The 13,202-nt window shown below is 46.8% G+C and overlaps 1 protein-coding gene across 1 annotated transcript in view; it reads left to right on the forward strand.

Annotated features, from left to right (window-relative positions):
• Positions 1-65: 65 nt before the first annotated feature.
• Positions 66-13,202, forward strand: part of ranbp10 (RAN binding protein 10) — a 36,396-nt gene continuing 23,259 nt past the window's right edge. Inside the window, 3 exon segments of the mRNA XM_064335390.1 lie at positions 66-620; positions 9,968-10,079; positions 10,254-10,306. Coding sequence (XP_064191460.1) covers positions 422-620; positions 9,968-10,079; positions 10,254-10,306 — 364 coding nt within the window. The 5' untranslated portion in view covers positions 66-421.

Raw genomic sequence — 13,202 nt, forward strand, 5'->3', positions numbered from 1 at the left:
ACTACGTTTCCCAATATATCTATCAAGGACTAGGGTCACGAAATGCACTTCGGGACTGGTAGGAATTGAGAAGCACTTGTGTTTGGTCCGTGAAATGATTGCAAAAGTGAGTGGACCGTGAAACTACATTTTCCCCTCCTCCTCACTCGTGAACCTAAACAGGGGCAGCCTCAAAGCTATTTATGGGTGCTGTAGTTGACAGTAAAACTATATTGTCGTAGAGACTCACTGCAGAAGACGCCATCTTCAACTACAATACCCAAACACGGCGTTGACAGTCTGACTGAGCAGCGTTGGTTATCCGGGGATATCGCTTTGCTGCTGTGCTTCAGCAACCTATTTCACTCTCTCCTCTTCCTGCGGATTGACACAGTACCGTTAAAAAAAGCCAAACAAAACAAAACATTTAAAGCCAAAAAATATGGCGGAGCTTGGAGCGGGGAGCCTACAAGTGGGGGACCCTGCGTTTAATTACCAGGAGCGAGAGCTAAATGAGCGCTTGAAGCGGCTCTACCCGGCCGTGAATGAGGAAGAGACCCCCTTACCCCGATCTTGGAGCCCCAAGGATAAATACAGCTACATCGGGCTCTCACAGAACAATCTGCGGGTGCATTACAAAGGTATATAGACATGACGAAGTGTGTCCATGAGCTAGCCGCCTTTGGTCCGGTCAGGGCTGCCCAGGCTACTAACGTCGTGTCGAGTGTGTGCGATTATCTGTGTATATGCAGTCTCCTAGATCTAGTTTGAGCTGCTTTTCCGTCCCCCTTTGCTTTGTCTCACAAAAGGACAGGGAATGGCCAAACGGTTGACAGTGAGCTAGCTAGTTGCGTTAGCTAACGATGACAGCGTTTGCATATAGCAGAGCAGACCTCAGGCTCGCCTAAACATTCGCTTGCTAGCTATTGCCCTCTTTTTTGTGTAGCCTGCTAGCCTTCTGATTATTCATATTAGGTATGGTTTCAGTGTTTATTAAAAAATATGATGCACATTATTTTAGAAATGTGACAGGGCTAACTAGCCATCTGGCAACATGTATACATTAATAATAATAATAACAATACGTTAGGTCCATATTTGTAATGGTAATAATCATTATTTGGCTTTAACTTGCCAAATAAACAATTAAGACCCTTTGTACCTAGCTAGTTACCTACATGATGAAAGCAAGAAAAAATACTGTGTAGCACCTTATTCATGCGTAACAGATGCCAAATGCCTCGCGTATTGTGCATTTTCATATGTATTGCTATTTTCAGCGTAGTAAGTAGTCGTTATTATACGCCAGTCTTTTCCCAATCTTCTTTTGTTGTTGGGGAGGGGGTGGTTTAAAAAAATGGGCGAAAAAAGATGATAGCTATAAACAGAGCGGGGTGCATTTAACACCACAGCTTGCGTGTCGTCATACTCATTTCAACCAGTATTTTCCCCTCTTTGTGTGTCTGTAGGTTAAAAACAGCAGACTAGGTGTTGGCATACGTAGTAGGCTACTGCAGGTAAAATACTTCATTGTGCTCAGTTGGCACAATGATATCCATCGCGAAACGGTTAAAGCACACGCGTTCCTAGGACTTGACGGGAATCCATAATTATCATTCCAGGTCATTACGGATTCCATAGCACATACGGTTATGTTGACGAAGACAAAATGGCTCGATATTCTTTTGAGTCGAGGGAGGCGTTGAATCACGACGAACCAACCTGCTTCACACAGTATTGCTGACAGGTGTGTTTGTTAGGCTTCCATCAAATTGGTGGTATCTGGCATATGGCGATTAATATGCAGCTTGAGATATTGGAAGCCATAAGATCACAGACAACCTGTCGGAGAGGGAGAGGTAGCGCAAGGGATGGTGGAAGAATTAGAGACAGGAGTGCACCTTTCTTTTTTATGATCTGACCGTCTTGCATAGAAAAGCTGCTTGTGTCCCCGTTCCACAACAGCAGGCTGAGAAGACCATGTTTGTAAGATCCAGTGGGAAGCCGAAAAACTGGACAAAAAACTAAAATGCCGCCCCCTTTTTCAAGATGAGGTCACAGCACATTAACAAGGCATGTGTCAATCACATATCATAATCCACAAAACGGCGCACGTGAGGAGGAGCTGGGCAGGTGTGATGTAATTAAAGCACGTGGAGTCAATCTCCTGACCTCTTTATTTTCCTCTCCTTTTCTAGTTTTAGCACATTTTCCCATAAAACTGTGCACTACTCGAGAGGGGCATTGAAATGCAAGTTGTGAGGGACACTTCATTTTGACCATTAAGACCTGCCTACTTCAGAGAGATTAGTTTTGTGTGTACTGGGATGGCTATTATCTTCACTCTCAGGTCTGGAGTTGTGTGTACTTAGCTATTTAGCCAATGAGTGAACCATTGGTTTATGTAATTTTTTGCATTATAATTATTTTACCCTAAAAATATGGCTGACAAATTGTAGTGCCTGTTGCTTTCCCACATGCTAGTATGCAGAATGTTCTGAAAAGCTATCCAGGCAAGGACCAGGAAATAGGCTACATATCTACTTGTATTTCTACATTTGTACTCTACCCAGTTAGCTCAGCCCTCCCCCCCCTAGAAATTTTACTCTATGTAGCATTTAGTTGCAGTATACTTATGTTGTTGCAGCAAATCTTGATTGTCATAGACTCTGTGCAAGGAGGAAGGAGAGGTCAAAGGTCACAGAACTGATTACAGTATATAGAGTAGACGCATCAAGTTGAACCTGCACGGTAAGAAAGGGGCCTGTTGTGGAGAGAAGGCAGGCTGCCTGTGGCATTCAGCACAGTAGATTGTTTGAGCAGGGCTATGCTGTCTTGGTTCTTCAACTGGTTTGGCTCCTTGGCCTACAGTGTGCTTAGTTGTCACTGGTCCCCACCCTTCCAAATTTAGTCCTGTCTTACCGCCTGCTTGGTATCGATATTTTGGCTTTTCAGTCTCAAAAAGAAATCAAAAGAACTACGGGGGTGCCTCACCTGCCATGACAACGCTGGCTGAACTGAATCCTTGGCTTGTGTAAGTCACCCTGCTGTGAAGCACTGGGAGCTGCCCCCAAGGATTACGGGTTCGAATCCCCTGGGGGGCCCAGCTGTTGCTTTTGTAGATACAGCACCATACCTTCAGGAAGAAAGGCGATGTGGGGGATTGGCTGGAAAGTGTCGTCTGCGGTCTTCCGGTTCAGTGCAGCGCAGCGTCTTTTGTGAATCGGATGGTGTCAATGGGATCGGCGAGAGTCAGGGCGTCGGGGTGGCAGCTACACAAGGGAGATGTGCATTCAAGTCTTCTCTGAATGACTGCGAGGCTCTTCAAGGACCACTGACAGTACAGAGGAGGTGTCCCTCACGGGGCTGCTTATAGTGTGTGTGTGTGTGTGTGTGTGTGTTCGCGCACCCAGATGACTGTGTGTGTGTGTGTGTGTTCGCGCACCTGATGACTGTATGTGTGTGTGTTCGCGCACCCTGATGACTGTATGTGTGTGTGTTCGCGCACCCAGATGACTGTGTGTGTGTGTGTTCGCGCACCCTGATGACTGTATGTGTGTGTGTTCGCGCACCCTGATGACTGTATGTGTGTGTGTTCGCGCACCCAGATGACTGTGTGTGTGTGTGTGTGTGTGTTCGCGCACCCTGATGACTGTATGTGTGTGTGTTCGCGCACCCTGATGACTGTATGTGTGTGTGTTCGCGCACCCTGATGACTGTATGTGTGTGTGTGTGTGTGTGTGTGTGTGTGTTCGCGCACCCTGATGACTATGTTTTTCCAACTGTGTTGAGCAAATCAGGGCAGGGATGTGTGGGGGAAAAAACATGCCCAGCTTATGAAATAAGCTACATAGAAACAACATTGATATTAAAAGGCCTGCACTTCTGTGAACATGTGTACAGACTGAATGGATTGTCAACATTTCAGTGTAAATATTTGATGTGGCGGTGTTTATTTATTTTTTTATTTATATATTTATGATAGGTTGTTTTCTCTTTATCCATTGCTTCATATTGCTTCCAGCTGTCCTTTCCTTTACCAGCCTGTTGTCAGTTCAGCCAGTACACAGGTTTCTCATTCCAAGGCCAAAACAAAGTTGCTAGGCGGCAGTTATGTTTTTGTTGAGTAGGTGTCTCACTAATGGGGGGGACAAGGGCCGTTCTGAGAAGGCAGAGAAAGAACGGAGCACTTTGAGTTTGCGCATGTGCGGCTGTGTGCGCATGCTCGAGTGTGCGTGCGTACGATTGTGTGTGTGTGTGTGGGGATGTGTGCATGCGCGCACGCTCCTGTGCTACTTGGCACCCTGCCCGAGTTCTCTGGTTGAAATGTTCCCTGCCCTGGCAGTTTGGAGGAGGAGCTACTTCCCAAGTTCAAAGGTCAACACCAGCAGTTTTCTTCAATTTCTTAAAAAGAAGAACAAACAAAGGGAACATTTTAACCTAATCTGCTGGGGTTTTGTTTTTAGGATGGGGAGAGGGGTGACCTTGAATTGTTAACCTGCCTGTCTGGCCGACTGCAGGCAGGTTGCAAAGAGCTTTGAATATTCTCCACATGTGGAACCAGAAATACAGGGAGGGACCACGGTGTTATTTTAATAACCGCAACCAAATGACTCCCAAAGGTGTTAAAAGAAGTATAAAACGGGGCATGACAAAAATCCAGGCTATAGCCAGGAGCCTATAAAAAGCTTTGAAATTTTGTCTGTGCTTGTATGTAAACCAGCGCTATACAATACAAGACCCTAACATTGGAAGTTACAGGGAACATAAAAGCATGCACAAGTACCCAAGACTGGATCCAGGTGCAGACAGACATTCCCGACACAAATTCTCCATGGCATTGTTGGCTTCTTGTTCTCCTCGTTAACCCTTGTCATAATTAACGTGTCTAGCAGGTCTAGCAGTGCAGGGTTTTGGATTCAGGAGTTGGCCTAATTACTGTGGATGAGAACGTGACGCCTTTCAACAGTAGGCAAGGCGGTGAGAACTAAAATAAAGAGTCAAGGCGTGCTAACTCGGAGATGTTGGGCCAATTATTGGCCAAGTGGCGCTCGTAGTACAGTAGCATGATTGAGTATATCTGGATTAGCTTAATGCTGCTCTTGGGATTTTGTTGGAGAAAATATTGAACATTTGGCTTGATAATATATGATTGGATGCTGGGGGGAGGGGGGGGAGATGCTCATTTTTAATTGGTCAAAATCAGTGGGGGCACTTGTTTGTGTTTCCAAGAGTGTATGTCCCCCACACAGATGGCCTTGTCTTTATTAGCCACAACCCCCCCCCCCCAAGTGAAACAGGAGCCTCTGGTGTAGAACCCTGTTTGAGGGCAGCAGTAAGTGCTACAGCCCGTGTGTTTTTGGGAAAGATACTAGGCCAAGGGACAGTATTTACGAGGTATTGTTATTATCATGCTGTGAAATGTGGCCCGTATGACTTCAGCCCAGCTAGACAGTGGAAAGGAAATTTACCACACTCATTATTTCATCTCGTAGGTCTCTGGGAGAGGATTCTCCACCCCTCCTTCTCCCCACTTTCAATTCAAATCAGGTTTGCTTTATTGCCATTGCGAAAACATTTGTTCCCGCCGAAGCAGGATATAAAAATGATATGTAATAGCGGTGGTAATGAACAATATATGCACATAATTTGCATTTCTAATTTTGGCTCATTTGTAATCCAGCCACCTCTCTCCCTCTCTTCCCTTCTCTCTCTCTCTCTCCCTCTCCCTGCTTTCCTCCCTTGAGTGTTGAGTGTCTCAGGCATCTGACTCAGTACTGCTAGTTGTACATAACTTGGGGAGGGGGGGGGGGGGGGGGGTTCTCCAGATTATTGACAGACGGGTAAAGGGGAGGGTGGGTTCCTCCTGTTTTGATTGGGCAAGGAAAGAAGAAAGGGTTGAAAACAGAGGGAGTCCTCTGTTTGAAGGTATTTGCCAGTCCTGTGGCCTACTGGGTTAGCAGTGTTTAGTTAATCAGCTTTTGATTAAACAGGCCTATGAACTTTGATCTACTGTATGGATCAGTTCATCGGGCATAGATTATTGCAGCCTCCCTGTTAACCATTCACTGCAGAACCTCTTACTCCGTGTGCCAAATTGTGTACATAATTTGGTCAGAATCGCCTCTGCCTTGTTACATGGGCTGCTTAATCGTTCCCTGTGACTTGTGGCTCAATGTTTGGTTTGTTTATGGAGGGGGGCCGGCCTTTAATTCTGAGAAGCCAATGGCACGCAGTCAGCGGAGGGGGTGACATCACCAGATAGTCTGTCGGTTGCCCCAGCCCCTCCCTGTCAAGGGTCCAGCATCTGGCTCCACTGCAGTGCATGCTATGCTTTTATCTTCTCTCTTCCTTCCTTCCCTTTCTCAGTCTCCCTCTTTTTCTTCTTCTGTCATTGTCTGTTTTTCAGTCTCCTCCTTGCTCCTTAGCTCTGTTCATACTGATCAGTCCCGCATAGGGATTTGAGGCTAGCATAAACCACCTGTGAGATAACATAAGGTTTCTGTAAGCCAGCTAGCTTACAGGTGCTCCTCTGTCACACTTAAGATGGGGTTTTTTCCCCAGCGTGTGGAATGCTGATGTTCTGGCAAAATGCCCTCCTCCCTTAAGATGGCCTAGCTACTCCAGCTGCACGTGCGCTGTGAAGTTTTTCACCTTGCTGTCAGTTAGGCTATGTGTGGGCTACTTTTGCCCATAGTTCTGTGCTACCTCATAAGCTTCTGTGCTAGGCAGCTAGTCAAAGCCAAATATCTTTCCATTACCTACACGGCACGGTTAATTTATTTCTCATATTTTGAAAAAAGTGAATTTGTTGAGCTAAACCCCTAATAAATTTTCAGACATGTCTATGCAAATCCTATGGGATTTTCACTTTTATGTTCTCTCATTTTAGTTCACTTTTAAACAACAGTGTCAGTACAACATGTCACAGTGTCCCACCTTGTACATTTCGGCCACAGTAGCACAATCCTGAGGCACCAGCTAGGCCATACTGAGCAGGTAGGCAGGTCAATTTCCCAGAAAGCCACGGTGTACTTAAGCCGCCTCTGCTGCCGTGTGAATGGAGATGCCGTCTCTATATCCAAAGTCAAATTCAGGTGTGTTGTGTTGACATGACCAGACAAAAGTACGGTAGTATTGCCAAAGCACATTTAGAATGGATTTAAGTGTAAATACAAGCAACCGCACCGCTATAGATTATAATTAATAAGACAAGGACCTAGTTAAACACGAGAACAAACAATAAGCTAGTCCTTCTTACGAGTAACACAGTTGCTATAGATTGGCTGCTCTGGAGGTGGATGTGATGGAATATGAGGTGTAGGAGGCTGTAGTCCATGTGGTGCAGGAGGGGATGATTATGGTTGTGGTGGAGGTGTTGGGGGAAGGGGGGCATTGGGTTGAGCCTCTGTCGTAGTAAGCCTTAATGGGTCTAAAGTAGTGGGGGTTAGTGGGTCTGTAGTAGTGGGGATTAGTGGGTCTACTTGCTCTGTGACTCTGCTCTTGTGGAGGTCTGTGGGAAGCTGGTTCATTTCCCTAATTAGCCACAAACACAAAAAAAGGATTGCCTGCAGGAGGAAAAGAGGAGGAAAGGAAGCGGTCTTTCGACACCCTGGCAAGAGCGTGCCGCCAACAGGACAGCCCCCATCTACTTGCAGGACATGACTCAATTCTATGTGCCTGCTCGACCACTCCGCTCTGCAGCAGCAGGGCGTCTTGTAACCCCTCCCACCCGCCCAAAGGGATCACAGAGCTTCTCCACCCTAGCTCCCCTGTGGTGGAACGAACTCCCCGTCCCTCTCCGAACCTCCCCCTCACTATCCATCTTCCGCCGTGGCCTGAAGACTCATCTCTTCAGACTATACCTAGAATAACCACCACCATGCTGTGTATATATATATATTTAAAAAAAAAAAAAAAAAAAAAAACCCTTTTTCCTTGTCACTTGTTACATGTTGCCCCATCCCTGCACTTGGTAAATTGTATTTGTCCTAATACTCTAGCTTAATCTTCTGCCTAGTTTGGCTTTGCAGATGTTAGACCAGGATAGTGTTCATTGTTCTCAGCTAGAAATAGCTGTACAAAATAAGTAATTGTACCTTACTGAACCCGTGTTCAGCAGTTGTCTACGATCATGAAAATGCACTTCTTGTACGTCGCTTTGGATAAAAGCGTCTGCCAAATGAATGTATAAAGATAAAGATAAAGCGTACAGGTCCGAGATCCGTCTGTTCGGTTACTCCGACGCGTCAAGAGACGCCTGTTCCCGCGACGGCGGTGGAAACTACGCCGCTTTCGGCTGTTCCTGTCTCCTCAGACCACACGCGCGTGTGTGTGTGCGTGCGTGTGTGTGTGGCGAAGCGAGCGGGGCTCTCGCACAGCGTCCCGTTGCGCCGCGCTAACGCCGAGCCCGGTGCCCGCAGCGAAGGTATATTTACCCTCCGGCTGTGCGGCTATTTGTCTGGGCGCGGGGGAGACCGCGCATGGAGGCGGTTAGTTATAGAAACACCAGCGCTAATAATAGAGGTGGCAATACTCCCGCCGTAAACAGCGTTACTAATAATAATTGTGTGTGCGTGTGCGTGTGTGTGTGTGCGTGTGTGTGTGTGTCTGTGTTAGTCACAGTGATGGTTGGTGATAATGACAGCTACTGTGGTGACAAAGGAGCGCCTGCCGCTGTGAGGTGTCCGGTCCTCTTGTGAACGACTCGTGATTGGAGCCGCTCGGAGCCCCGGCGACTTCGCCTGCCTGCTCGTACCTATTTAGGTTCAGTTACCCCTCCCTCCTGCAGACTCGGTGAAAGATACCCCCCCAATGCCGTGTCTTTGACAGCGTGGCAGCGCTACGAAAGGCGGCTAGGTGCGTGTGCGCGTGTGTTAGGGGGGAGGGCGATTTGGTACTTGTGCTTTACCTTGCTGGAACACCACACTGTAGTCGTTTCTGACCTGTAGAATACCTCGGAGGAGAATCGGGCTGCACTGTAGATCTTTCAGCTGTTCAGGACACAGACGGTACTGTACCTGCCCAGGGAGCACTGTGCTAACACTTTGATCGATAGGGCTCTGTTTGAGCCTGCTGACCTCTTGTGCCTCATAGCACATTTAGAGCACTGCTTGTCCAGCCCGGGCTGTGTTTGCACAGATGTCACAAGGACATTTTTTTTTTTTTGCATTATGATGTCAGTGTTATGATCGCCAGGCATCCAGTTATAAAACAGCATGGCTGGGTCACATGGTGCATCGCGTCATGGAGGCTGCTAGGAATTAGCCTTCCCTTCCCTCATTTTTCAACAAGTACCCGAGTTCTGTGCACTGCCAGCTGCCGATCGTTGACGGACTGCCGGAGGCATTGCAGCCAACAGAACCCCCTCACCTGATGGCACCGAGGCCAGTAAAGCCTTTCAGTCTAAATGGGCAATCAGGCTGATTGACTGGTGATCGAATGTGTTTGTTAGTAAAGTGGACCTACCGCTTTCTGTTGAGCTTCTGCAGCAGACATAGAGATTCAAGGTTTCCACAGGCTTCATCTGGAATACCAGGGAATCTGAACATGAGTCCCAGTCATGGGAAGTCAAGGAATTTCAGATTTGGTTTATTTGTAAATGAAATGCAGTATGTATATTAATTAATTCATTCATTCGTTCATTGCATTTATATAGCACTTTTCCGAACTTCCGAACAATCAAAGTGCTTCACAGTGATGAAGGAGAACTCACCTCACCCACCACCATCTGTAATAAATTATCTTCCATTGTTTCCCCCTGAAATGCTGTCTTGCTGGGGTAGTGAGGCCTCTGAAATATCATTTGGACTATGTGGCACTAAACCTCTCCATTGAAATCAATAGTAATTCATTTATTTCAAGGGGGGTGGCAGCTCCTCTTGGCTGGCTGGGCACACCCCGCCTGTTCGATGGTAGGCGAAATACTGTTTTCTGTCAACATCCCTTCCTGTACGATTGACATTGGTCTCCCTCTCGCCCCCTGCAGGTCATGGAAAGAACCACAAGGACGCTGCTTCCGTGCGGGCCACACACCCAATCCCAGCTGCCTGTGGAATCTACTACTTCGAAGTGAAGATCGTCAGCAAGGGGCGGGACGGGTGAGTGCATAGCTGCCTGGCGCTGTCCTTTGGTAGTGTTGCATGGCCTTGTAGCTAAAACCCGGGCTTGAGATTTGTGATTGTGTTTGGATGTATTTCATTGGTCGGCCTTGTGAACTTCGTATGACGATTAGAACAGCTTATGACGTTAACCTTTGCCCGTCTGGTCCGCAGATACATGGGGATCGGCTTGTCTGCCCAGGGGGTCAACATGAACAGACTGCCTGGTGAGTTGAGGGGTGAAGCTAAAGGGGGGGGGGGGTGGATTTGTAATGCCTAACTGAATAACAGTCTTCATTGGCACGACTATGGCCATCAATTCAGGGAAAGCATAGGTGAATATGCGCTCTCCTCCAAAGCGCATGACACCAGTTGCCACTTCTTGCGGTCACACCACAATTCACGGCTCGCACAGACATGAGTCAGAGGAGGACCCTTCCTGTGCGACCCAACGGCCAGAGCTGCAGTCACCCAGTCGACCAGCAGGGGTCGTGGTGCATGGCAGTGACATCTGGCCCGACTGGGACTCTCCCAACACTGGGCAACGCTGGAGCCGATTGTGTGGCACCCTGCGGGGCTGCCGGCCTGTCGGTACTGGCACATTGTGGACTCAACAGCCGTCCGTGCTCTAGAACAGTGCCTTTAACGTTATCAGCCACCCAGCAGTCCCCCAATTTGTTTTCTGATGTGATGCTTCACCATTGGATTCTTCACGAGAACATGAATTATTATTTTATTTATTTTCGTTGAATATTTTTTTTCTGGAGTGAGGAATTGGTTTTTTTTCACACCCATCTTTTTCAAGCAATGGATTAGGAATATGTTGTATCACGTTATTGTGAGAAAGAGATATTCACAGGACTGGAGAAAAAGACACAGGGTAGTCTAATGCTGTGCATTGAAGCGGCTTTCCAGCTAATTGCTTAGCCTGAAAACCAATGATTAGGAGAGCACGCCAGACACATCCTTTTGTTTACTTTTGAGTACACCAAGCTTTGGTGTTAGCATTTAGGCCCTTCATCTCTTGAGTTAAGCGCTCCTGAGGATTCATGTGAGTTCAAGAAAGGCAGGGAGGTTTAGCAATAGCATGATCATTTAATCTCCTTCGTTTTTTGATCTTTTGGTGGTTTTCAAGTCCGTTTCCACCGGGACGGATATGAATATGGGCAGAGTGAGTGGCATTTCGGTGTGAACGGCTCAGAGCATGCTTGTGTAGGCCAAGTGCGGTGTGACCAGTGAGAAGGCTGTCGTAACTTTGACGACCGGCTCAGTGTCCAGCCTGCCTCAGCTAGCCCATGTTGCATACACCTGCTAGCAATAAGTTTGCAGGCAGCACGGTGAGGAGTTTTGCTTATTGACCATTTGTCGCATGTTTAATAACAAATTCCAACTGCAAAATGATTGAGCGGGTGCCACACTCACAGATTTTGATTGGCCAGCCTTGAACACATACATTAGCTCCATTGAGAACTTGATTTTCAACAGAAATGTTGTTAGGGCTGACATACAGGTAGTAAGTCTGGAATCGCCATGGTGTCACTATTTTGGACTTGATGTTGTTTCATACTATTTTTGGGCTGATTTTCAGGGGAGTGGTTTTTTGATTGACTGAATGGTGTTTCGCTATTCTTTTCCTCCCGCTGTCTGTCTTTCTCCTTTCCACGTTTTCTTTCGCTCCATCTCTTTCCCCATCTCTCTTTCTCTGTCTCTCCTCCCTGCACACATAAGGATTAATGCACAGAGAGATTTTTCACATTTCGCTGTGATTTTTCATACAAACAAACCTCTGTAAACACAACCGCCCACATGGCACCCTTTATACATAACACATGCACACACACAGTGTATTCAGGTCACATTGTTTTTGCACATAGAGAGCGCTAGCATGGTTCTAGCATATTACATTGGTTTCTTTCACCCCGTAGGTTCTGTCATAAATGGTTATGTTTAGTAGGTTTTGTTTGGTTTATTTTTTTTTGGAGGGTGGGGCCTGTAGGCTTATTCTGAAATTTGGTTACAGTTGGCCGAACGTTGTGGACACCGCTTGCGTTTTTGGAGGGGAGCACGTTTCGGCCGCAGTGAATTCGCTGGTAGCCGCCGGGCCGCGTGCTCGCGTTGCCAGGGACAGTCAGGGGTCTGTGTGCTGGCAGGCCCCTGAAACCTCTGCTGACTGACAGGTCCGTTTGGGGTCAGGCCCCCGGTTCACTGTCATCAGGTGGCACCGTGGTGAGGAGGGGTCAAAGGGCGAAGGGCATGGCAAGGTCACTCGGAACAGAACAGGAATGGAGGAGAAGCATTCACAGAGCTTCATGGGATAGCGGAGGGATTAGCAATGGCTCCATTGTATGATCTGCGCTGCAGTCATTGTGCAGGCTGCCCGTCTGTCAGTGTGGTGTGGGTGCAATCACATAGCAAAGGTAGCAGAGGTTGCATTAGTGCATGATTATGCCCTTTTCTAGCAGGAAAGAAAATGCAGAATTAAATGTGTTCTGCAATGCTGATTTCATATTAACAAGTTCAGTTTAGAGATGAGAGATGTATGTTTTGATTCACAAAGCCTGCGAAGATTTGTAGGCCTAATGTTCAGAGTGTAGGCTACATGAGCTGAGAAATGGGTGGCCTGATGTGTCGTGTAATTGGCATGAGAACAAAACGCTTATGATTCCCACCCATGACAATGCAAAAAAATTTGCAAGTTTTTTGGTTGCGACTGAAACAAGAGTACTGCTCTAATTAAATGCCTCTATGGAAGTTGGCCATCTACTAGGGGTGGGGTCCTTTTACGATTTTCTGTACACGGTATTAACCTGGTTTGTCATTGCTAATACTCGACTACAATTTTTTTATTATTTTTTTGGTGGGGGGTGGCACACATGAACACAGACACACACACACAAGGTAACATTAGCAATTTTTATACATTTTTGTGTATTGGTTGCGCCTTGCAGTTTAAAAAAAATTCTACTCAATTAAGAATCTGCTTACTTACTTACTGAAGCGAGTACTCAGTCCCATCCTACTATCTTCCTGATTAGAGTACTTGCCAAGCTCACCAACGTACAGCAGACTTATAGCAAATATAAATTTCCGTGTCTCTGCCATTGCGTAGATGATTTGCGATAT

This window comes from Anguilla rostrata, chromosome 5, assembly GCF_018555375.3.
Source record: "Anguilla rostrata isolate EN2019 chromosome 5, ASM1855537v3, whole genome shotgun sequence".
Classification (NCBI taxonomy): domain Eukaryota; kingdom Metazoa; phylum Chordata; class Actinopteri; order Anguilliformes; family Anguillidae; genus Anguilla; species Anguilla rostrata.